The sequence below is a fragment of the Malania oleifera genome, chromosome 13 (genome assembly GCF_029873635.1).
Source record: "Malania oleifera isolate guangnan ecotype guangnan chromosome 13, ASM2987363v1, whole genome shotgun sequence".
Lineage (NCBI taxonomy): Eukaryota > Viridiplantae > Streptophyta > Magnoliopsida > Santalales > Ximeniaceae > Malania > Malania oleifera.
The window spans coordinates 63,640,334-63,667,799 of NC_080429.1; the positions used below are offsets into that span (position 1 = coordinate 63,640,334).

A 27,466-nucleotide genomic window follows, 5' to 3' on the forward strand; every position below is an offset into this window, starting at 1 on the left:
GGACTCTAGGATCCAAGAATCCATGAGGCACTTTGAACCCCATGAAACATATAGCATATCACCGTCACTACTCCTTGAGTCTCCTTCCACTACATTTGCAGATTTTTACGAACCCTCCTGATTTTCAACATTCCTTTTCTTCAACTCCGGACATTCTGGTTTTAGGTGCCCAATTTTACCGCACCTAAAACACTTTATGTCCTTCTAGGACTGCAACCGAGATCCGCTCCGAGACTTACTTCTCCCACATTCCTGGTTACTCTTCACCACAAGCCCTTCCCCATGTGAAATTTCATCGCTGGCCATCTTTCTTTGATGAAAACCGAGCAATGCACTTGTCACCTCCTCCAAATTCAAGCTTTCTTTCCCTATGTCAGAGTGGTAACCAAATTTTCATACGTGTGAGACGCAAGTAGGGAATTCAATAGCATCAGCGCCTTGTCTTCCTCCTCGAACTTTACATCAACACGCATCAAATCACTCACAATATGATTGAATGCGTTGATATGTTGATTTAAATCCAAACCCTCCACCATCTTAAGCCAATACAACTTTTTATTAAGAAATAGTTTGTTCAATAAAGACTTAGACATATACCGGATTTCCAATTTTCGCCAAACTGCTACTGTAGAATCCTCATCCATGATGTGATACAACACGTCATCAGCTAAACAAAGTCCGATGGTTGATACTACCTTTGCCTCCAATTCATTCCAACTTGCTTCATCTATACTTTCGGGTTGAATTCCGTATAAGGCCTTCACCATACCTTACTGCACTAAGAGATCCTTCACCCTTCTCTGCCACAGACCAAAATTTCTAGTTCCATCAAACTTGACAACGTTAAATTTTGCAGATGAAGTTCCAGAGGCCATTAAAAGAATGCTCTGATACCAACTTGTTGTGAAAAACAAATTGCACAGCGGAATATAAAGGATCAAACACATGCAACACTCAATGCTGAAAACAAAGAAACAATCCACAGCAAACATATGAAAGCAATAACAACACAATACGCAAGGAATTACGTGGTTCAGCAATGCCTACATCTATGAGAGCAAATGACAACAATTCACTATCTTCTTGTCCAAAAGGACATGGACAATACATCAACCATGTACAACCAACCTACACATATAAATCTGAGACAACACATATATAAAGTTCCCGGAGGTTTTCCCTCCAAACCCCAACCAACTTAACGTCCCTCTTTCAAAATTTAACAAACCGTCGACGTCGACGGTTTCAGGCAGAGAGTTAAATCTCTCAGACACTGCTCCAAACCGTCAACGGTTACAGGGCTACTGTTGACGGTTTGCCTTGCTGTACCCTAATTTTCCTTCATGCTTTCCCTTTGTGCATGCTTTCCACTTAGTATGTGAGTCACATATCACAACATTTTGCTAATACCAAACAACAATAACAGATTGCCATGAGTGCATGGTTGAAAAAAATTGGATCTTTGAACAAAACACATGCCCAACAACTTCAAATTATGGTCTATGGAAGAAATCTAGACATGCTGAAGAAAAAATGCAGCAAAAACTGGTTGGAAACTGTCTCTTGCACTGGCACATGGGATCAGAACTACTGGAAGTCAACTGGAACATGGGGTGGTTTCAGACGATGGGATTTTACATGGCTATAGCTTGGAGGGTTATGTTTTTGCTGTGTGGTTGATTTTGTGAAATATGGAAGGGTTTCGATGGTTCTGAGAAGGGCAGCGATGGCCAGGGTGTTTTCCAGGGATGACTTGAGTTTGTTTTGTTGGTATGGTTTAGGTTGAAACTTGCTTCGGTACCATGTTGAAATTTTTCGTAAAACGGAAGACCTAACACAACAATAGGTCTCTCCCTCTATTTATAATTTATATCAAGTACTTTCTAATGACCACAATACCCTTACTAACTCTCACTTATTAATTTAACACTAGCACACTCATAATGCTAAATGACTAAAATAACCAGTAACATCTACCATCTCTTGAGAAACCAGATTCTGATGGCTCCCTCTATCAGATATCAAGCTGCAAATCTTTCCACTAGCTGTACATCTAGTTCTGAAGATATTCTTACTTAGCCAATTGTTGCCGCTGGTTGGAGTGGAAAGTAATGACCTATGAATGACTAAAGCCTCACCCTCAATCCCCTCTTCTGCCATATCCTTTTCAGGTTCTAGTTGCTGCTCTGGGTCCTCAAGAATTCAAAAGTCTCTTCACAATCAACCTCTTGATCCTTGGCAAGCTTATTTAACTTGTGGCCAAGCTTGAACCATCTGTAGCATTTCACCATTGTTTTCCCCTGGTTTACATGGGTTGCTTTACCATATTATTGCTGGTTGGTTGGTTAGCACGCATAGGGGCTGCTGTCTGACCACCTCCAGAGCTGCCACCCACCTTACTAGTTGATGCACCAATGCTCCATTCTGTCCCAATCTTCTTAGGCATGCTGCAGGTAAGTTGATTCAACTCAACTATTAGTGTAAGCTAATAGGCATCACTCACCTTATAAGGCCGCTGCAAGCTTATTTGGTCTTGTATGATCATTTTGAGACCAGTCACATAGAAACTAACCCTTTGGGGGTCCGTTTCAACAAGACTGCACCTCAATGAAAGCATATGAAACTCTTTGGGGTACTCCATGTCTGACTCCTCATGGTGCGTCAAGTTTTGAACCCTTTGGGACAGGGTTTGCTCATAATCCCAGGGGTAGGAATTGAGCCTTCAGCTTCTCTTTCATCTTGTCCATCTTTTGATTGTCCTTTTCACCTGTTTTGACAATCATTTTGATAATGTTTCCACCAAGTAGAAGCAGGAACCCTTGGCTTTGCCCCCACAAGCTTCACTTTCCTCTCTTCCAGCACATCTTTCAATTCAAAATACTCTCAATGCTATGAACTCAGTCCAAGAATTCTTAGACTTCCATATCACCATCAAATTCTGAAATATTTTCTTGCACACCATACTCTTTGGAATTTTGTAGAGCACATACAATGCGATTTTCCCATATTGGAGGCTTTTCATTTTTTTGTGCCAACCTTTCATTTTCAGAACTCCTATCATCATTAGATCAGTCAATTTCAGCTTCAAAGTGCTCATTAATTTCATTTCTTTCTAACAAAATCATATTTGTTGTCTCCATCATTTCGACAGTCTCAATTACCCATAGCTTGTGTAACAAGCTAAGTAAGTTGACTAACTTGTTCCTGCAGCTCCCTTAACATCTCAACAGTCATGTATCAACTTCCATGGCCCCTATTTACTCTTCCACCCCATGCAGCCATGAACCCACAAGATCAAACTTTCTCTGACACCAATTTGATGCAAATAGGTTATAGAAATAGAAGAAGAAATTCACAAATAAAGGCTAAGGTTTAGAACAGTGTGTTAGTAACCTTTCTCGATTCAAATAGCTATTGAATCCTCGAAATAATAAAGAGACTACTGTTATTTCTAGGCACCAAAAAAAAAAAAAAGGTTACTTTTTGTCACAACAGCAAGTTAATCCTCAGATTAGTACCTGTTTTGGCACTATTTCAGAACCTAGCAGCAGCTTTCTGCTAGCCTCTTGCACCTTTTAGAAGCGTTGGAGGGACTGGTAGGCACCTCAGGGTCGAATCCTCAAAAACCAAGCCTCCAAATCTTCAAACCCTAGCTGGTCTTGAGCTGAGATCTAGAGAGAAATCTAATGCCAAAAACCCTCTGGGAAAAATGGTTGAAGATTCCTATTTATACTAGGCCTCAAGCTTCCAAGAGAAGCGAACTCCTAATTTGCACATAACCCCCCCCCCCCCCCTTTTTTCAAAAACCACTTATCTTCTAAAGCCCCACCAAAAATAACTACCATCACAAAAATGCCCCTGAATATTACAAAATGACCCCAAGGCTAATTTGACCAAAATAAACCCCAGAATTCAAAAACTACAAAAATACCCCTAGCACCGATAGCTCAAAGAGTCTTTGGGGTACAGGCTCTTTTTCCTTTCCTGACTGAACCAAAGCAAGCCCAACTGATTGAACCCAAGCAATTGCAGAAATAACAACACTTGACATAAATGAAAAATTAAATTGAAATTGCAGAATTGCATCACAAAAACAACTAATTAAGACATGTATGGCTGAATAAAATGCTCTAGTGAACTTTTGAGTTCAAAATTACATAAAACTTCAAATATGTTACAATTATTTTTTTTTTATTAAAGGAAAATAAAATTTATTAACAGAAAATAGCCACCTAGAAGTAAGTAGAAAATTTTTGAAAATTTAAATGCTAATTGATAATAAAATACATATACAATAAACTAATAAACATATCTATCTTTTTCAATGCTTATGTCTTTTATTTTGATGCAATGTTGTTGATGATCTAAGTAATATCAAATTGTTTAATAAATCAGTAGGTAGTTAATAAATAATAATTACTAGTGTTACACATATTAATATAAATGGCCAAAATAGAAATTTCTTAAATACTTTGTTTGAAGTTCAAGAACTTAAAATCCCATAAAAAATAAGCGATATATTTAATGAATATCTTCCAAGTTGAGATGGGGCTAGCTCTGTGCATTTATGGGTGGATATCTTGTTACATGGCATAGCAAGAAAAGAACCATTGCGGTGAGATCCAATGCAGAAGCAAAATAAGTTAGTCAGCTTGTATGGTTGATGTCTCTTATGTCAAAGATGGCTTTCTTGATAATGGAGCTCACAGATATTTTTGCAAATCAAGCTGCCATTTGCAGTGACCCAGTGTTTTTATGGGAGGACAACGGACATTGAAGTTGACTACCATCTTGTGAGGATGTTTTGTTGAAGAGGATTGTTAAGACACCATTTGTGAAATTTTTTGAATCAGTTGAGTGACGTCTTGACGAAGACCTTATTTAAACCCATATTGCCTAATTGTCATAACAAGCTAGGGTTAGGTGATATTTATACACCTCCACCTCGAGCGGCGGGGTGTTAGAATGGAATATATTATTTTAGTAATTAGCTGGTGCATATAGGGGTATTTATGTCCTTTGTATCTTTTCATTATGCATATATGCACAGGGCTGATCTGGAGCTGTACATAACTCTAAGATCGCTGATTGCAGTTTTCCCCCTTTCTCCTCTTCATTTTCCTCCCCCACTCCTTGTCTAACCCAACTTGCAGTATTTGCGTCATCAAATATTGAATTTATTTCTCGTTTGTAAAAATTTAAAGACAATTTTCCATGCCTCATGCTAAAGCAAAGATAAAAGATCCAGATAAGAATTACCAATGCAGTCACTACGGCTTCAAAGAAATTAGATCATTTATAATATAATGGAAAGCGGGGAAAAGTCAGAAGAATACTAATAAGCCAGGGCTGAAACTTGAGCTTCAACAAGTTGATTTTGAAAAAGTTCCCAAGAGAAAGGAAATTGCTGAAGGTCAACAATAACTGAGTAAGCCAATGTTTTGGAAAACCGAAATGCAACAAGTTAAAGAAACTAAGAAAATGGAAATTGCTAAAGGTTAACAATTAAAGTTTTTGGCTTTAAACTTGAAGAGATGGCCATAAGATTAATTTGTCAAAAGGGCCTCCTATGAGTCTTCCAACAACCAATTTAATTTCTTTGGAGGCCTGCAAATTGCATTGAACATACAGAATCCAACTTGCTTGTTTAAAAATCCCCCAAATCTTTTCCATCTGGGGGAGGATGACAAGAACACAACGAGCTCCTGCATATAAGCATGCATTCAGAGTTGTTGGATAAACTACAAGATATTACTATAATTTTAATTTTTCCATTTTTGGATCACTGTTCTGGTTGTATTTTATCAGGTCCTAAATTAGTGGATTCTATGGCTTTAATTATTTGGAAGTTAGTATCGGAATATCAATATGTTCCTTTCATTTACATACCTATGTTTTTTAAGGAGTGTATGGATTTGGTTTGTAATTGAAATTGGAATTTTTGGGTTTATGATTGTCTACGTTCCACTTCCTCTCTTTTGGTTTTCTCTTCCCTCTTATATCTCTTCTACTTCTCCATCCTGCATGGGTTTGTCAAATGATAGCATTCAGAAACGTTAGAAATATGCAGGTTTCTAGTCTGTCAATTCTTCTTTCCTTGTGCAAAGGCCATCAAGAGGAATTTGTCACCCTTTTTCAGGAACACTAGCAAGGATTTAGTATCTGGTTTAAAAGGTTAACTAACTAATCTATTAATAAGGCACGTATTCTATGGTCCAAATTCTTTCCTTCATAGAACTGCCATGCCATGCAAAAAAAGTAGAGTCAAATCATAAAATAATTATTCACACGAGATGAATGTACCAGAAAAATAAAGAAAAAAAGACTAGTGTGACAGTAAATGCAAGGGAGTTCAAAGAAAGCAAGGAGAACATAATCAACATATCCCTAAAAAATAAAATCTCAACAAACGACTTTCACATCATGATGCCCTTCACCCACCTGCAATCCAAAGAGGTACCAGCATGACCCCACAACATGGCTAGACAAAACAAAGGTCAGAAGATTTATGAAAAAATTGGCCCATGCTGACTCAAAAATGAAGCCACTTGGAGACTGGCCAGCAAGCAATGGCAGGAATCTGTACAACCTGGGAAAGTACTGAACCAGCACCGCAGTGCGTAGAAGGTTTTTTGCATAATTTGCTCCAGATGACCCCAAGAACTTTGGTAAGACCAGCAATATCATGATCTGCAAACAACGGAAACAATTTATGACAAGGTGAGAAAAGAGTTGATCAATTAAGCTTTTAGCATTAACTTGTTTGTATCATTTGGTAGGAGGGAATAAATATTGTATAGGAATTAAGAGGGTACAACGATATTCTAAAATATTTTTCTAAAAATAATAGCATGAGCATGCATGCGTGTGCAGAGAGAGTGACTTCTGTATATTGATGAATTTAATTAGTAGCAAATTAACATAGTAAAAGTGTTATGCAAATGCAATAATAATTACAAACGGAGTTCTTCACCATGTGATGCTCAGTAAAATTGTTCGAAGTGAAACCTTCCGTGTCATGAAGAGTGAAAATGCTTTATCACAACGTTAAGACTTTAAAACCATTAGAAATCAATTGAATATTTAATGAAAAAAATGCAACAGTTAAGGTTAGAGGAGGGAAGTAAAACGAAGAAGAAAAAGGGAGAAACCAGATCGTCAGTAGTCCTGATGTTATGTATAGCTCCAGGACAGCCCCACTTATAAAAATATATGAAGGACAAAAATACCCCTACACACATCATCTAATTAACAAAATAATATATTTCCTTCTAACGCTCTTCCTCAAGATAGAGATGCGTAAATTTAACCTAAACCCCAGCTTGTTACAACACCTAGGCAACACGGGTTTAAATAAAGCCTAAATGAAAACATATCCTAACTCTACTAACTGATCAGATTTCACAAATGGAGTCCTCACAAACTTCATCAAACACACCACAAGTAGAGTTCTGAGAATGCCTGCGAATGTGGGCTAGATTGTTTGGTGTGTTTGGTTTGTCCATAAACAGTGGAAGGGTTTCTGCTTATTTCTGTAAAAGGTTTTTGGCAGTAAGGATACTAGTGAACAGTGGAGTTCAGCCGTTTTTTCTGTTCTATGAGGAATTTGATTGGAGAAGAATGTGCGTAATTTTAATGGGGGGGGGGGGGGGGTTGCTGTATGTTTGCTCTGGGATAGGATCTGGCATATGCTATTTTGATGTGATTTTTATTTCTCTTTTCTTTTAATTGTATTTTGTCATTGAAGGGGATGTCTTATCCTCATCTTTGTATAACCTGATCTCGCTTAATAAAAACCATATTTTTTAATAAAAAACAAATTAATAAATACCATCTGTGGATTCTTTCAAGTCATCAGACCCTGCTGTGTCAAGAGGATCAACAAAATGTTCGTTAAAGGAATCAATCATGCAGTGCTAATTCAGCAAAAAATCAGTCACCTTTTCAGTCTACTTCAATTTACAAGTCATTGTTATCTAAGTATCATGATTGTGATCCAGGTTTGGCATTTCCTAAATCAAGCTTTATTATTTTCAAAGTTCATTTATTTGGTCCCTTCTAATTCTACAAGTTTTTTATTTTTTATTTTTTGGCTTTAGATCAGTACAAGATAGTGGTAAATTATAGCCATTTGCTAGGAAATTAATATCCAAGCCATCATCAGCTTCTATATTCGAGACCAGAAAGAGAAGTCAATTAACATTTTCCATTTCATTTGTGTCAATTTTGGTCTCCCCAGAAATTTTCAAGGTCTTTGAGATTCATCCAATGGCACCTTTCACGTGCAATGTTGCTTGCCTACACAAGATGATCCCCACAAATTCATTTCATTCCTGTGAACGCCTATGGAGGAGACCAACCTCATCTCCTAGTACTCCAATCTCATTAATCATGAATTTCCTCTCCAATTAAAGACATTTGATTCTCCTTCAAAGCTTCTTTGTCAAACATAACTATAGTCTAAAGATAAAGTAGAGCAGTAAATGAAAGATGACCACATCATTTTCATTTGCAATATAATAGTGTAACACCTTGTTATGGAATCAAAGTTGCCACTTGATAAGAAACACTAGGAGGCGTCTTATGATAAACCTAAGAATTTGCTAGCTTACTTCACCTTGCCTCAACAAAAGTTCCACTTAGCCATATCCTCCAAAAAAGGGATTAAAAAAAAAAAAAAAAATTTTGGTAGACGTCTTCTTTAGTTCACCTAGCATAAGACACATAAGATTGGAGTTTCCATGCTATAGAATCAATTAGCAGCTAAAGTGCAAACAAACCTGAATTTAATCCTTGTTGATACGCAAAAATCATTTTTTAATTCCATATAAACTTGAATTTTCGCTTTCTTGTAGAATCTAGCTAGAGAGACCCGAACCCGTAAACAAGGAAAATAAATAAGAAAGGGGCAAAAAGGGAATAACAGCAGGGTTCGTCGATGAGGGCAGTATGTTCGTCGACAAAGTCCCTTTAGTTCTTCGTCTCCGAAATTCAGAACTTCATCGACGAAGAAATACCGAGCGGACCAAAGAAAATATCCGGATGGCGTTCGTCGACGAAGGTATAGCTTCGTCCACAAACTGAGTGGCTAGCTCGTCGACAAAGGCATCATCTTGTTGACGAGGCTCTATAAATATCATTTTGGGTTGCTTAAGGGTTAAGAAAACCCAAAAGCTCTCTCTCTCTCTCTAGAACCAGCGAGCTCTCTCTCTCTACGATTTTTTGTTGTTTTTCGTCCATTTTGACGATCGGAAGTTTCTGTGTGGATTAGAAGGAGAATCTTTTCAATTTTAGTGGATCAGATCATTATTTAGAAGATTTTCGGGTTTTACCCTAAAATCGAGGTAAGGATCTGAATTCGTTTTCAATTCGGTAGATTTGTTGTAAATAGGATTATACTGAAGTATAGTTCTTCTGCTAATATTTATTCTTGCATCCTTCGCGCTTCCTTTGGAACCCCTTCCACATCCCCTAGTTCCAGTGCTTCAATCACTAGCTCCAAGAAGACTTCCTTTCTTACATAAGATGATTCTGGTCAACCTAGTGGTGGCATAAGTTTCCAGGGTTAAAGTGGTTGTGATGGAAGGGATGGACATGGTAGAGGGCCAGTCCCCCAATGCAAGTGCACTAACTGGGGACAAGGAGGTTATATGATTGAGCAGTAGTGGGATCTTCATAGCAAACTATCATGCATTGCCAATGCATCCACCATCACATATTCCAATTTCTGCAAGTGAGTTGCAACATACTAAATCGGTTTCAGGTGAAGAGTATTCCAAGTTATTGCAATATCAAGCATCCCAAAGAGATTCTTTTCCCATTGCATCTCTTGCTCAAATAGGCAACCCTACAGTTTGCTTCTTATCGAGTATTTCTCCAACTAGACCTTAGGTTATAGTTACCTCTAGCTTGCTTTTCGTCTAGTATTCCTCTCATTAGACCTTAGGTTATAGATTCAACTACCACCATGGTCTCAAATTTCCACGAAATTGTCGAAATTTCCGGTTTCCGTCACCCTCGAAATCGAAATGGTAGTCGATTTTTGTCTTGCATAACTTCCATCGAAATCTCAACGAATCATCCCAAAATTTATCAAAATTTAGAAATTTTAGCGAAACTTATTGAAATTTTAACTATACAATGAAATTTCCTGAAAATTCAAATAAGAGATTTAGGAGTGAAGTGAAATTTCTCTTTTAATTTATTTATTTATTTTTATCGAAGCTGAATATTATTACAAATGCTTTTAAAATTATATGAAAAAATAAACTTACAACACCATTTTATTTAACCATTTATGTCTAAATTATCATTATTTGTATAATAAATAATATTTAAATGATTCATGAATTTCATTTGTATTAGCTGAATATGTTTTCTGTACATTATCTTACAAATATGTTTGATATATATACTATATTACAACTTTTCCACGTCATACACAACATAGATATATTTAACTTGTAATAATAAGTCCTAAAACTTACATTATTATGTTTGTTAACCATTTCTAATGTTCCACAAAGAATTTCATGCTTTAGTACTGATTCCCATTCTTTTTTCAAATTGAAATTGAAATTTACATTGAAATTGAAATTTCCGTACTCTTGGAGCTTTGAAATTTGAATCGAAATCGAAATTTAAGACCTTGACTGCCACTGACCATATGGCAAGAATATTAAGTGGCTAATTACTTTTCCACCCTCCAGTTATTATGAAAGCTTACCTCATGTGTTCACTACAACCGTTAAGTGAATAGAAAAATAGAATCCACTTCTTTTGTCTCTCTTTTTTCTTCTATTTGTACATTCCTAGGTTTCCCTTCAATGTTATGCCAATTAGCAAGAAAACAAAATCTATGAATTGTTTAGTAACATTGTCTCTCATTTTGTTGTCATTCACAATTTGAAGATGATAAAGATGATTGGTGGAGGATAGTAGGCATGTGGACTTTACTACTTAACTCCAAATCCATTGTCATCCTTCATTGGGCAAGTTAAAACAACTAGTTCCCACTTAGAGTTTTGTGTTTATTCCTGAGTGTGTGCCATGTAGATTCGGAAAGCATCATCATTTTCCAGCTTCTAGAGTCAATAAATGGGCACAAAAGCCTATCATGTTAGTCCATTTCAACTGTTTGGATCCAAGTTAAGTTGTGTCAAAGTTGTCTTTTCCAACTTCTATAATGACTACTCAAGGGTGACTTGGCTTTAGTTAATGTTTCATTTTGAAGTAAAGACACAATTTGATTTTCATGTTCAAATACTTCTAGTGATAATACATAATGCTAAGAAGTACTTTAACATCCGATTTACTACCTATATGACTAAGTCTGATATGATTTGTCAATCATCTTGCCCCATCACTCCACAACAAAATGGAGTTGCATAGAGGAAAAATAGACACATCCTTGAAGTAACTTGTACCTTACTATATTAGATGAATGTCCCTAGAGTATTTTGGAGTGATATTGTGCTCACAACCAGCTCTCTTACAATTAGGATGCTATCCACTGATCTTGGTGGTAAAATACCATATTTTGTTCTCATCCCAAAAGTTCTTTTATTCTCTTCACCTCGTCATCTAATTAACTCCAGGGGGGGATAAGTTGGATAACTCTAGGCTATTGTGTATCTAAAAATTACATTCTTGTTGTAGTCATATGTTGTATCTTTTATTATTATCATTATTTTCTTTTTGTTCAGCCCATTTGACTTGCTTCTCTAAGTCTATACCATATTATTTTAATTCCTTCAACTCTTGTGACCTCGATAAGTCCTATCCGCTGCAAGTATTCAAAATCCTACATTATTATCTCTCCCCAACAATCCACCTGAATCTTTATCTAGTTTGATCATTCTTGTCACCTTAATCATCCAAATTTTCTGTTGTAATGACCCAGTGGGGAAGAGCCCCTCCAATTGCTACGACTTTGGTTTCCTCAGATACTGATCTTTCCTCTTGATGTCTAGAAAGGTAGTGCACTGTACCAACATCCAATTTCTAATTTCATTTGCAATGATTTTGTGTCACCCTCCTATTACTATTTTACTAGTACTCTATCTTCTGTTACTCTTCCTAAATTTACCTCTGAAGCCTTATCACATTTTAGGTACTGCAATGGTTGAAGAGATGCGTTCGTTACAGGATAATGGCATTTGGGAGCAAGTACCACATCGTCCAAATAAGTTGATGGTTAGTTGTTGTTGGGTGTCTATCATGGAATTCAATCTTGACAGTTGTATGGCTCATTTGAAGGCCCATGTTGTTGCAAAAGGATGTACTCAAGTGTGCACTTTGGACTATTTTGACACATCCTTTCCGACTTCTAAACTTTCTTTTGTTTGTTTGTTCATCTGCTTAGCTACAACATCGTATTGGGCTCTACATCAATAAGATGTGAAGAATGCCTCCTTACATGAATTCTTACATGGTGGTCTTCATGTGGAATGATGGGTGCAAAAATGAAGAAATTATATGAAGCAGAAAGAGACCATTCCAGTGAGATAAAGCCAAAGATTATAAGGAGAGGTTCTGAAGGAGAGTTGATCATTGTGGAAGATACACTTGCTAAGATGAAGGATATAGCAAGTGATGGAGTTAGCAAAGGAAAGGAGGTTAAGAAATGAGATTTTTTAGATACTGATAGTTATGACATCAGCGAGTTTGACTGTGGTGGTGGTTTGCTATTGGATGAGATTTGGGAACAATATGAATATGTTTCTGATTCCTGTGATGTTCTCAGGGATCTATTATATGTACATCCTGCCCTAACGGAAGGATTGGAGGGGGTTCCTATTTTTGAGAATGATGGATTGGATAATAAACTGCAGAGCAATGATGGAATTTTACCTAGACCGGTGGAGGTGATATATGGGAAGGACTTTGAAGCCCAAGATATCATGGATAAATTGGATTTAAAATGTGTGATGCTGGTGGAATTGAAGAGCGCTTTGATGGGGCTAAGTATAAGGCAAAGAAGGGGCAGGGAGCTTGCAAATTTAAAGTGCTCAGTGAATTATGACGGAAAGGGATTGAAAAGGGGTTTTCTTGGATAGGAGTACTTTTCAGTTTTTTTATAATTTAGCATGATTTTTTATTTGTTATTTTTAATTTTCATCTTTATTATTATTATTTTTTTTGTTTCTGTTTTTTTTTTTTTTTTTCTCAGGCAGACCTCTTGTCCCCTTAGGTTGTAACTTCTCTTTCTCAATCTAATACACCTTCTTTTATTATAAAATATATATACATATATGTATATATATATATATATATATTTATTTTCCTTTTCGTTCTTTGTTTTTCTTTTTTTTTCTTCTTGAGGATTTAGTATCCTTGCTCTGATTGCACATTCTCCTTCTCAATATATATTCTTTTATTATGAAAAATAAACAAATAAATAGAGGGGGAGACTGATGTAGGACAAGCAACATGAGTTCAGAAATAGAAAGAGAATTGACCCTATGTTTGGAGAGGTCTTGGATTTGAATTTGTATTGGATTTGGATAAGATGTAATATAAAATTGTATTGAAATTTGTTCAAATCCACCAAAATCCAAATCCAAAGTCTGAAATTCATGCTCCCAAACCCAGCATGGGAGAATTTGGGGAGAAAATTAGAAGAGAAAAGAAGAAGAGGAGAGAAGAACAGAGCAGAAGAGAAGAGAGAGGGGGCTGCTGGCAGCAGGGACAGAACGGAGCTAGAAAGACAAAATAACAGAACAGAGATGGGGGGGGGGGGGGGGGGGGGGGGGAAGAAAAATGAAGAAGCAGAAGGAGAACCTGAGAGAGAGAGAGAGAGAGAAACTGCATATGCAATTCTGATTCAAACATTAACTGTTACTATAATTTACATGTCCAGCATTTATACCCACTACTACTAACACAAATTTACATAAAAACACCAATAAAAATTATCCCCAAGTACTTAAATACACAAAATAAACCTAAATTAACTAAACTTCTAAAATAACCAGAGTTTTCCCAAACTAAAATATAAAAACCTAGCTACAATATAAACATCTAAAGTTCTCCATTGGTGGTTCTCCATCAGAGACCTATGGCTGTGTTTAGGTCTTCCAGTTTACACAAAACTATTGAGACTATTAAAGTGCTTTCAAGTATCCTAAATTAAATTTTTTTTGTTAATTAAATGCATCCATGGTTCAATCTCTCCCCAAACTCAAATGACTCCAGCATTGGGGGAGCATGGTGAAATTTTTTTTTCTTTTTGAAAACTTTGGCATACCATAAAAAGGAGCCAAATATTCACTACAAAATTCTAGTCAACTAGTACTTCAACAGCAATATAAGATGGTGCACATGGACAAAGGATTTCACACATGATAAGAAATTCATTTGAATTATCCCCCATTGTCATCATGACTTAACACTCAATTGCATGTCCAACATCATAACATTATACCCTGTTATTTACCCTTTGTTTTCTTAAGCCCACCACTTATCTTCCTAGAGACTATCATATTTGCTTTTATGGTTGATAAATATAATGGATAAGCTCACTTCATCTTCATACTTCTAAACAGAGATAAAATAAATCTGCTTTAGACAGCAATAACCCAAAAATATGATGTCCCTGAAAAACAAGCAGAGAACCAGACTAGGGTTATGGCTTAGAAATAGGCATTAACCCCTTAACCAAATAACAAATGAAACCAGCCAACAGGCAAACAATGGAATATAAACCATGCAGTGCTTATGGCAACAATGATTACACTGTTAGCATATTCATGCAACATTCTTCTTTCTCAATAAATTTTCAATGGCCCCTTCTGTGATGTGCCTTATGATTCTTAGGCCATTGAAACAAAGAAATCAAATTTAAAAAAGGAAGATGAAAGGAGTAACGAAAAACAGAGACAAGAAGCCAAGTCAATATAAACTATGTAGACCATAGCTCCTATGCTGTTCTTAGACCACATAAGAGGAAATGAGAATAAGAAATAGCATCATCTGATCTAGGGCGGGCTCTTCTGTAGGTATTATAAATCCCCAAAGGGATGAAAAGACAAAGACAACACCAAACAGCGCAAACAGCAGTCGTGTATTACACAAAATAGTGACCAAGACAATCTAATTCGAGAGAAAACTTACTTGAGGTAGTGGCAATACAACAAAAAGATCCAGAAGAAAGTATCCAGTGAGATAATTAAGAGCAATTTTCTTTGGATGGTCAACTAACTCTCCAGCACCCACCACCCGAGATTCAGGAGCAACATATGCCAACCTAAACTGCAATATGCACATTGAGCATATAAATTTTTCAGGATTCAAATCACAAAAAATGACAATTAAAGAGACTCGATCAGATTATATTAAGTTTTCTTCTTTCATAAAAGAAATTGAACTATAATTTTAATTTCTGTAATTGGCAAAAAGGGACATATAAGGAATTTATTGGAACACCAAAAAAAATCGAATTTCCTAAATACCAAACACCAAATATCTTTTTTTTTCCATCTCTCTTCCACTTATATCATACTTCCCAGATTGCAGCATATCAACACAGAAATACCAGAATGACATTATGTAACACCTGGTCCCACTGCCACAATATTGTGCGCTTTGCGACAAACTTACAGTTTTTTCAAAAAGCATTGTAACCAGTGGAGGTCCCAAACCCACATATATAGCCAAGGCCTTTCTCCACCCCAAGAGACGTGGAACTCCTCCCCCACCCTACCAAACTTAGTTCTGGGCTGTCCCTTGCCCTTGCAGGGATATGCTGTCCCCGAAATGTGTCATTACCAAACTCCCAGTCAAGATCTAGCTTGGATACCTTTGTAATGCCTGGACCCATTGCCACGATATTGCATCATGATAGGTGGAAGTCCAAAACCCACATAAATAGTCGAGGCCCTTCTTCGCCCCGAGTGTCACAAGCCAAACACTTCACACCTTGTGAAGGGCCGTGCAACACTAGCTAAAGCACTCTCGCTTAACTAATCAGCCAAAGTATACCACAAGAACACATTCACAACAGTCGAATGCAAAATAAGTGAAAGCAGTAAGCAATTCATGCAAGCAAATGACGATCACGTGGTAAACATTAAAGCAACGTAATTCATTAACAACACCTCCATAGGCAACATGTGTGTAGCAAGGGAGGAAAGTAAGCTAAACACGTTTACAAATGCTAGTGAGTTTTCCAATAGTTGATGAACACTCACCCTATCCTAAAGAGATTTATATGCTATTTTATCGCCAACACTAGGAAACATCCAACTGACTAAGGAGTCATACTCCCATTTTACACTAAGGCATAAACATACATAAATGAATAAACCCCCTATACCATTTACATGATGGTTACCCATCCCCTATACACAAGGTAAGCAATCATAGGCAAGCATAATGCCTTGAACAAGCTTGGCTCGTTACACTCTCCCCCACTTATGCAGTCAATGTCCTCATAAACTTTGACACTAGAGTACTTTTCAAATTTGTGCATTAACATCTGCATGTCTTCCACCGACATTCAACTAATTTCTTCGTCTCCAAGGCCTTTCCACTTCATTAAGAACTTGTACCATCTCTTTCTTGATGATGTGAGCTCTCTGTCTATAGACTTCAACTTCTCTTTTGTCAGATTGCACTATCTTGAGTGGTGCTTTAGTTGACCGTCTTCTACTCAGATCTTTGTTGTCAATGTTGAATGGCTTAAGACAACTACATGAAACACAGGATGCAACTTCATCCAAGTTGTTGGATCGACCTTGTAAGAGGCCTTTCCAGCTTTAGCCAAGATAGGGACTGGCCCTTCATATTTGCAAGTATCTTATTCAACCCTGTAGTGACTTGATCTATTCTAGATGGAGCTTTACAAGCACCATGTCACCCACATTGAAATGCAACAATCTTCTCCCCTGAGTTACCCACTTCTTCATTCACTTGGAAGCCTTCTCCAAGTAAGCTTAGGCAATCACTGTGTTCTGTCTCCATTCTTTTTGAAAATGTATGCTCTAGTACTCTTTCCCCTATGCAACTTATCCACTATGTGAGGTAATAACAAGGACTTAAATTTTGATTTCGACGGAAATTTTGATTTTGATTGAAAGAAATTATGGAAATTTATAATAAATGATGGACATTTAGAATAAAACTTTAGGAAATATTAAAATAGATGATTATGCATAATATGGTATCAAAATACATTAAAAAATGCATATATGAAAAGTTTTTTGTGTGTCGGGTATTAAATTGCATATCGCAAAGAAAGCTATGAAGTGAAGAACATTCAAATGATTATAAAATTTTGAAGTTATTCCTTTGGTGATTTAAGACAAAAAATTTATCATTATAAATAACTACATTTTCAATAAATATCATACATTTAATGATCTAATAACACATGGAGTTTCTTGGTGGCTCAAAGCCATATCTCCTATCCCTATCATTTGGATTTCGAGATGACATATATATTTTACAATAATCACTCCATGTCATATAATTTCCAAAATATTAAGTATAGGTGTACATATGTTGTTCATACTCCTTTACAGTCATCTGATTCATGCCAATTTCTACTTAGCCAGAAGATCTTCTTGTACTAGGATGTGTTCTTGCATGTTCTACCTGTTGTGTACGTCCATAGGATTATATTGCATTTGCATACTAGCCATACCCATATTCTTGGCCTATTTGTCCATACTCATAGTTATGTGGTTGTCAATTTCCATATTGTTTTTCCTATTCATATGCATACAGAAATGGTTGTCCATATGTTGATTGTGAGGAACTGTCCTATGTAGATTGATAACCACTATAAGTATTGGAGTCATGCCTTGTTCCTACACTTATAGATTCCAAACTAAGGGAAAAGGTCTCCTCTTCTGTTTGATGCATCCTCCCTTTTCCCTTTCTAAGACTGTATTGCCTATCAACTGGACGCATTTCTCTCTGTAGACCCTCATCTTCTAGTTGGGGGGGATGTGTATATTCCACTTCTGGTCTAAAATCTTGCCATCCTTTATTTCCTCCATAGTCCCCACCATCAACACCTTGCCCACTAATACCATGAGGGTTAGATCTGTCACCACCAACATCGTCGTCGTCATTATCATCATCACCACCAGAGGGCATAGTGGATGCAGTTCCATATTTAGACCTAAGATTCATTAATGAATCATCACTACTAGATAGTACTTCTTCTATCATTAACTAATTAACATCAATGCCAAAGTCATCTCGTGCATGTTTGTCCATTTGTGGGTGGGGACTTCCGTCTTGTTCATCAAGATGGGATCGTCTAATCCACTGGAAAAGTGAGCACTCATCCTCGTCACCCAATTCAATTGATATGTCAAGAAGGCCCAGGGGATCTTGTTTAGCCACTTTGTCCATTTCGACCTCATATCTCTTAGTCGAAGCTTCATGTTGTAATAACAAAAAACAAGTTCTTGAAGTCTAGTGTAGGCTAGTTTATTTCTTTTCTTCATGTGAATGAGTGCAAATGCGCTCCAATTTCGTTCACAAGCTGATGAAGATGCAATTTGTGACAAAATGTGCAATGTTAGCTTCCTTAGGATTGGAGAACTTGATCCATACATCACCCACCAATCAGTTATGCAAGACATTATAATAATATAAGTTAGTACTTAGTAGATTGTACATGAATTTTGTAACTTTGTATTGTACATTTATAAATAAATACTTACCAGGTGTCATGGTTGCCCTAGCTGCCTTAGCAGCTGCTTCTCTGAAGCTTATTTTTGCATCTCTAAATAGAATAATCTAAAAAACATTTCTTATTAAAGAATTAAACATGGATTAAGACTTATTTTATTCAATTTTTATTTTGAAAATATACCTCATTTCCAATTTGATCCAGGCTAGAGGAAAGTGGCTTAAGAGTGTTAAAAACTTTATGTACTACATCAAGCAAATAAGGATCTTCCCCAACACCCCCCTTTGTATTGACAATTTGGTTTTAGAAAATTAGCCATCAATCAATTAAAGTAAAATGTAAATATGTAATTAAGTAATTTGAATATGAATTTCTTGAATATATTTTATACCTACTACATAAAGAGGATGTTCAAGGGTTCTCTCCCACTGGTCATTGATTACTTTGAGAACCCATCTTGCACTTCTTGCACCTGCTTCAATGGCCTCTTTCATCACCCTTATTGCTTCAAACACAACTCCTAGTGTTGGTCACACTTCACTATCGACTATACGCGATATCCAATATATAAGCTCATAAATGTAACAAACTTTTGCAACTTTATCCCAAAATTGATGGTTAAGAACTGTGTCTTCAATTTCTCTACCCAATTTTGTTCGACTAAAAGCATGCTCAGCCCATTCATCATACGTGAATAGAGATTTTAAGCCTACTTTTTTTTTTTGTAAGCCATCAAGAGCAATGTAATTTGAAGCAAATCATGAGGCTCCTCGACGCACAATATCCCCTTGACAGTGCTCCCTCATTTTAGCAAGAAACCATCCATGGTTATATATAAAATTAATGATCTATCTACCCCGCAAGATCATTGTGTTTATTGCCTCTCTTTTTCCGATCTCCTAAAAAATGAGATCAATACAATGGACAGTGCAAGGAGTCCAATACAAGTTGAATATTTTCATTAATTTTAGACCCGCTTTCATGTAGGTGCTGCCATTATCGGTCACTAGCTGGACAACATGCTTTCCTACCTCTTGCACAACACGTTTTAGTAGGGCATATATATATTCATGGTTTTTTACTTTGTCAAAAGCATCTATTGACTTTAGAAAAATTGTGTTGCCTTTCGAGTAAACCATGAAATTTATGATGGATAATTTTGTAGGGCCTGTCCTGTCCTGTCCATCCATTACACATTATAGTGCAACCATATATGGCCCACTTTTTCATCACTTCTTCTACATGACCTTCCATTTCTTTTACCTCTAAATCAAGGTATTTTGTTCTAATTTCATAGCGCGTTAGTGGATCGACTTCAGTCCCAACTGCTTGACAACCCCACACCATGTTTTTAAAATGAGGCAATTTTGCCTTCTTAGGGGGAACATTATCATGTATAAAAAACTTTGAACCTATTAATTTCTTCTTTTATTTTACCTCTTTTGAATAAATTTTTCAATTTTTTTGTTTTTTTGCGTCTGACTTGTAATATTGAGAAGACTTTGAAATATATGGCTCTCTCACACTTCGAGATCACCTCATCGGAGGTCACCCTCCACTGCTACTAGCCCCAGAACTGCCTCCTTGTTGGCTACCTGCAAACCTACGATATTGGTATCTTCCCCATTCTTTTTGTTTTGAAGCATAGAATGCTCAACGAATGCAGACCTCTCATAGGGAGAAAAATCATATGGGTATGCAATATCATCAGCATCATCCTCTTCATCAATTTCTTGTGGTTCCATCAAGTTCCCATGCAATTCATTTTTATTTCCTCCATTATTTCTATTTTTTTTGCATTAGCTGCTGTTTTTCTTTCTAAAACAATTTTCATTTCTTGCTTAACTTCTGGAGGTACTTTGTCGCAAAATTTTATATTATGTTGGGGGCTATAATTTTCTAAGTGCATTTTTTAATCTTGTTGCACTTCCACTCTTCATTTGTATTCTGCAGTATTTGCAAATAAATCCATTCTTTATGTAGGGCATCCGGTACCCATGTTCCCATGCTGGATCTTGTTTTCTTCCTTCAAACATTTATGCAGATAATTTTACTTTCTTACAAAGTTACAATAAATCAATAATTAGGTGTTAAATTAGTCAACAAATTTAAAAGGAAATTATTTAGGATACTTTATCAATATAAAATTAATGAATAAGACAAACATAAAAATATTAAATTAAATTCACGAAATTTAATGATAATTTACAAAATTACTAATAAATTATGGAAATTAAATTATTCAAATAAATGAAATAATTTAAACTATAATAAGCTAATAAGTAGTAAATTATTTTAATTTATTTAATTACTAGGGTATATTTGTCCTAAAACTTACATTATTATGTCTATTAACCATTTCTAAAGTTTCATAAAAAGAATTCCATGTTTTACTATTGATTTTCATTATTTTTTCCAAATTAAAATCGAAATTGACGTCAAAATTGAAATTCCGTGAAAATTTCAGTACTTTTGGAGCTTTGTAATTTGAGTTGAAATTGAAATTTAAGACCTTGGTCTAGCCTCCTCCGCTAGAACCTTCTCTCTTAGCGACATCAATTTGATCCTACAGAGCTGTTGGCAAGGTCTCCTCTTGTATCTTCCCTCGACACCAGACACACCACCTCCAACACATGCTTAGGGTCATATTACTTTAGTTTCGGCTTGTCTTTCTAGCATTCCCAATTTTTTCCCCCTCTTTTCAAGATTCCAGTTAGGATGATTGAGAGATTGGCACATTGTAAGGAAGCCTAAATCTAAGTGAGAGATTTAAGATCATTTAGAGTGTTGGCACATTGTAAGGAAAAACTTAAATCTAAATGAGGCTTGAGGACAAAGAACATAGAGTAAAAGAAGATATTTTTAAGGTGCATTTCTTCATTTAGAGGTTGAATCCCTTTGGCGTAAGGCTATTAAGAGTAAATATGGACTTCATAGGAATGGTTGGGAAGCAATAGCATGAGTGAATATTTCTCATGCTAGTCCTTGGCAATTTACCTCCAAATTTATCCTACTTTCTTTTCTTTGACTTGATACAAGGTCGAGGATGGTTCTAGAGTTCATTTTTGGTAGGACGTGTGGATAAAGGATAGGCTTATTGGAAATGCTTTCCCCCATCTATATATAATCTTTTAAATTGTCATGATGTTCAACTATTCTACATTTCAATAGTCGAGATGACAATAATCTAAACGATAGGGAGGTTGAAAAGTTCAGTTCCATAGGTTTGTTTCTTAATTCTTATCAGTTTCAATTCTCTCAGGGCGAGAATTTGGTTTTTTGATAGTTTTGGTACTTTTCCTTATGAGCCGTTTTATTTTTAACTTCTTAATGTCCCGAACTGATAGTCCTTTCCTCTTGAACAATTTTTTATTTGAAAGGCCAAGATTCCTTTAAAGGTTTTATGCTGTTGTTTGGTGCATGATTTGAATAAGGTAAAAAAAACGACCGTTTGCAGAAGAGACAGCCTAATTAGTTTTTATCACCTTATCTTTGTGGGTTGTGCAAGCAAAGTATTGAGACTACTCCCCACTTTTTTTTGCATTGTCATTTTCTTATTAGATTTGGAGGTTTTGGTGAAAGCATGGTCTTAAATTTCCACGAAATTGTCAAAATTTCAGTCTTCCATCAACCTTGAAATCAAAATGGCATTTGGTTTCTTTCTTACAAAATTTCCATCAAAACTTCAATGAATTATCTTAAATTTGTCGAAATCTCAAAATTTTAGCAAAACTTGTCAAAATTTCAAAGTGAAGTGCAAATTCACTCTTAGTTTATTTTTATCCTTTTTTTTTTTTTTTGGTTGAAACCAAAAATTATAATAAGTGCTTTTAAAATTATATGAAAATTCAAACTTAGATATTAGCAACATCATTTTATTAACCATTTATGACTAAATTATCTTTATCTTTATAATAAATAATATTTAATGGATTTGAATTTCATTTATATAAATTAATATGGTTTACGAATATTATATTACAGCCACTACACCTCATACACAACATACTTGTCATTAATATATTTAATTTATAGTATTTTAGTTCTAAAAGTTACATTATTATGTCTATTAACCATTTCTAAAGTTTCATAAAAGAAATCCATGTTTTACTAATAATTTTCATCATTTTTTAAAATCAAAATTAAAATTGACATAGAAATCGAAATTTCCACGAAAATTTATATATTCTTGAAGCTTCAAAATTTTAGTCAAAATTGAAATTTAAGAGCTGGGTGGAAGAAGGATGCTAGAATTTTGTGGCTTTGCGCTTTAATGGCCGTGATATGTGCATTTGGTGAGAAAGGAATTTGGTCATTTTTCAGGTCAAAGCTCTCCAAAAGGCGTTTTCTTTGTGAGAGAGTGGTATTCTATGCCTCTCTTTGGATGCCGATGGCTGGGGTTTTTCTTGGAGTTCCATTCTCTCATAAAAAAAAGTTACTGGTAAACCTTGTTATATTATTGGTGTTCTCTTATTTTCTCCTTTTTTTTCTTGTATTTTATCTCGGTTGCCAATTGGTTCTGCATCAAAGGAACTCTCCCCTTCTCCCCACGCAGTCCCACCAAAAATAATTTCAGTTTTTTTCCCCCCCAAAGCACATCTATACCTCTTCCCAAAAAATCAAGAGATGATTGCCTTCCAGCGAACTCAGAAATAAGTAGTATATTGTTACATAAACAATAACAACAACAACAAACCAAGCCTCAAGTCCCACGAGGAGGAGTCAGCTACATGAATCCTTTTCCACCAATTTACATGATCATGGTAATTTCCACCAACAAATTCAAGGCTATTAAATCCTGACTCACTAATCTCATTCAAAGTTATTTAGGTCTTGTCCTACCCTTTCCACTACCCCTCACAGCAACTAGCTCACTCCTCGTTGGTGCACTATACGACTAACTTACCGTGAATGTATTCATTCCTTAATTTATCTTTTAACGTTATGCCACTCATCCACCTTTGCATTCTCACTTCGGCAACATTATACTTTTTGGATATGTTGTTTCTTAATTGCCCAACATTCCGATCTACATAGCATAGCTGGTTGTATAGTTGTCTTATAGCACTTCCCTTTTAATTTTAAGGATATTCTACAATAAAACAGCAGGCCTAAAACACTTCTCCATTTTACCAAACTTGCTTTAGCTCTATATATTACATATTCTTCTATTTTTCCTTCAGATTGCATAATAGATCAAGGTATCAAAATCTACTAGTACTATTAATTTCTTGACCATCAAGTTTACTCCAATATTTCTCCTACCATGATTGAAATTCAATTTCACATATTTTGTCTTATTTCTACTTATCCTAAAAGTTGTAGATTCTAAAACTTCTCTCTATAATTCTAACTTAGATTCTAAACCACCTTTAGTTTCATCAATCAAGACAATATCATCTGCAAACAAAATACACCATGGAACATCATTTTGGATACTCCTGGTAAGTCAATCCGTCACTAGTGCAAAAAGAAAAAAGGCTCAAAGCAAATCCTTGATGTACACCTATTGTGATTATAATCCACTAAACACTCCACCAGTAGTCTTAGTTTAATGCTAGTCATCACTCCATTTACAGATCCCCAAAGACATCAGTATGCCTACTACATATGCCCTATTTTTCTAAAACCCCCATCGAACTGCCCTAGGTACCATATCATATGCATTCTCTAAGTCAACAAAAACCATATACAAATCTCTCTTCCTTTACCTAAACTTTTCTATTAATCTTCTTAAAAAATATATACCTTCTATAGTAGATCTCCCAGGTATAAAACCAAATTAATTTTCTTAGACCCTCATTTCTAAATTTAATCTTTATTCAATTATCCTTTCCTATAGTTTCATTGTATGACTTATAAGTTTACTTCCATAGCTATTACAATGTTGAATATCTCCTTTACTTTGGTGTATATATATATTAAAGTGCTATTCCTCAATTTGTCTAGCATTTTCATAATTTTTATAATTGTGTTAACTAAATTAGTAAACCATAAAATTCTATCATCACCTATTTCCAAACTTCAATTAGGATATTATTCAGTCCTATAGATTTTCCATTTTTTTTTTTAATGCAAACTTAACTACATGAAGTCAAATTTAGGGAATAAACCTCATATTTTTATCTTTCTCCTCATTTTTCAATTCTAATTTTAAGTCTTTAACTTGATTTTCACTAAATATCTTACTAAAGTAACCTCAACATCTTTCTTTTATGTATTCTTCCTTAACCAAGACAATATCACCTTCACTTTTTATACGTGTTACAATACCTAAGTCCTTGCAATTTCTTTCTCTAGCTTAGACAAGTTTAAATATGTCTCTTTCCCCGTCTTACGTATCTAATCTAGTATATAAATTATTCTATGATCTATGTTTAGCTTCACTAACGACCTTTTTTTGCATCTTTTTTTACCCCTTTATGCTATTCAAAGTATTCCATATTTCCACATTTTTACGATATTTTATACCAAATTCTTTTTATCTTTTACAAATTTATGGACATCTTAATCTCACCACCAACTTTCTTTACTATCCTTTAACTCTTGATTCACCTAAAATATCTTTCTTTATCTTTCTAATAGATCTAGGTATCCTACATTCCTACTCCAAAGAATGCTACACTATTCCCTATTGTTTTATCACCAGCTTTGATCATTTTATCTTTAAATTTTATTATATTTCTCCTTTTAGGTTCCACCACCTAGTTCTCTTGTACCGATTTATATTACCCTCTCTTTTCCATTTTCTAATTCACATATCTAATACTAAAACTCTATGTTGTGCAGTTAATATTTCACCTAGGATAACCTTACAATCTTTAAATGACAAACGATCTACCGACCCAAACTATTCGACTTTTATTTTGTCCACTCTTGAAGGTTATTAGGTGTTCTTTCTTAAAGAAAGTATTCATTGTAATAAGATCATGTCACATGGTGAAGTCTAAGATCATATCCCATGACTCATTTCTATCTCCATATCCATGTCCTCCATGTATCCTCTCATAACCCTTATCATCCTTTCTAATGTGTCCATTCAATTCAGCTCCTGTGGATATTTTCTTAATCCCTAACATCCCTTGTATAATACTATCCATATTTTCCCAAAATTTTCTCTTAAGGTTTTCCACTAAGCCTATTTGAGGAGCATAAGCACTAATGACATTTATTATCCCTTGGCCTAAGAACATCTTGATTTTTACGATCCTATCCCCCTACTCTTTTAACATCCACAAATTATCTTTTAAGTCTTTGTCACACCATTCTTAGGTTTTTCTTTTCTAGTGTACCAAATTTTGAATTTTGTTTTTTCAATTTCTCTAACTTTTTTACCTACCCACCAAGTTTCTTGAAGGTAGATTTCATTAATTTTTCTTCTAAACATTGTGTCCACTATATCTATAGCATTACATAGCCTATCAAAAAATTAAAGATCTTCTATTGGCTTTAAAACTTCCATGAAAACTCATTTGCATGAGAGGAGAATCTTCTCCAGCATCAATAGCTCCATTTGCCCCAATTTCACAAGTTTGGATATGTTTCCATATGACTTTAGAATCCCACTCCATTATCAAGCTTATTAATAAGCATCATTCACAAAAACATGAAAAATGAAATTTATACAAAGGGAGCTTCCAAATTTGTTACATTTTAATTTATACTGACAACAGAAATAATGAAAACTATGATAGTAATAGCGTTGGTTCTAAGAAGCTCCTAAAGTTGACAGTAAAGAGTTTGTTACCTGAAGAAGCATGTGCAAAAAGTAAATGAAATCAGTCAGGCTTCTGAAAACCACCATTGTTGTCGCCATGGGCCAATCGATAACTATGCACTTATTATCCTATTCTCAAAGAAGAAATAACCACGTAAGTTTGAAAATGGAACTATGCACATAAGCCAATAAAAAAAAAAAAGGGAGAGTAATTGGACCAAAGATCACAAAAAAAAAAAGGGGGCATTGAAACAATCTATAAATTGAAACCTAATAAAAATAAACAAGGATAAAAATGTCATACAAATAAAAATACACAGCGTAAAAATATATATACATGTATGTTTTTGTGTGAAAATGTGCGCATGTGTATTTTTTGTATAACTTACTATATTTTGAGGCATACAGAATTTGGAAACTTGCTTTACCTTGAGATGTATAAAATTAGAATCATTTGATGGAATGAATATTTATTGTATTCTTGTTCCTAATAAAGTCCCATATTTTTGGTCCCTTACTTTTGATGACAAAGAACAACCACTATAGGGAATAAGATTATTCTTAGCAAACAATAAACGTGGGAAACTAGAACCCAAGACCCCCTGGAAACCATTGATCTAATACCATGTTAGCTTACCACCTAAAATATTAAGCTATTAGGTTGTGGGCCAACAATGGACATCGAGCATGTTACTGCCAAAATTTGAATAGCTTCACAGGGATTGACCTTCAACCGCAACCACCTAAAAGGAATCAAGCAAGTATAGCTTGGAGGACCTGGGGTGTACTCTAGGAGATCACTTCAATGCTTAAGTTAGGAATCGAGAGAGGTTTAGATTGCAACAATAAATAAGAATGGATGAGAATGATGAGAATGAGAAGCTTACCTCCTCCCGAGGTGCCCTTTTTATAGAAGTGGTGGATGATGAGAATGAGAAGCTTACCTCCTCCCGAGGTGCCCTTTTTATAGAAGTGGTGGCATACCCTTGTTTAATTTAATATTTATAGGTACATTACTTCGCTTACGGGGATTAAGGATTAATTTAGGGACGTTTATCATAGGGAATAATGAAGATTTATTGATTGTGGCTCCTCATTTATAT

The 27,466-nt window shown here is 35.4% G+C and overlaps 1 protein-coding gene across 3 annotated transcripts in view; it reads right to left on the reverse strand.

Moving 5' to 3' along the window:
* LOC131146494 (probable cyclic nucleotide-gated ion channel 20, chloroplastic) overlaps window positions 1–27,466 on the reverse strand; it is a 168,215-nt gene that overhangs the window by 73,848 nt on the left and 66,901 nt on the right. For all 3 annotated transcript variants that reach the window (XM_058096128.1, XM_058096127.1, XM_058096129.1), the window contains 3 exons: window positions 26,394–26,492; window positions 15,115–15,252; window positions 6,442–6,690 (listed from right to left, as the gene is read on the reverse strand). In XM_058096128.1, the coding sequence (XP_057952111.1) occupies window positions 6,442–6,690; window positions 15,115–15,252; window positions 26,394–26,492 (486 nt within the window). The remainder of the gene's footprint in view (window positions 1–6,441; window positions 6,691–15,114; window positions 15,253–26,393; window positions 26,493–27,466) is intronic.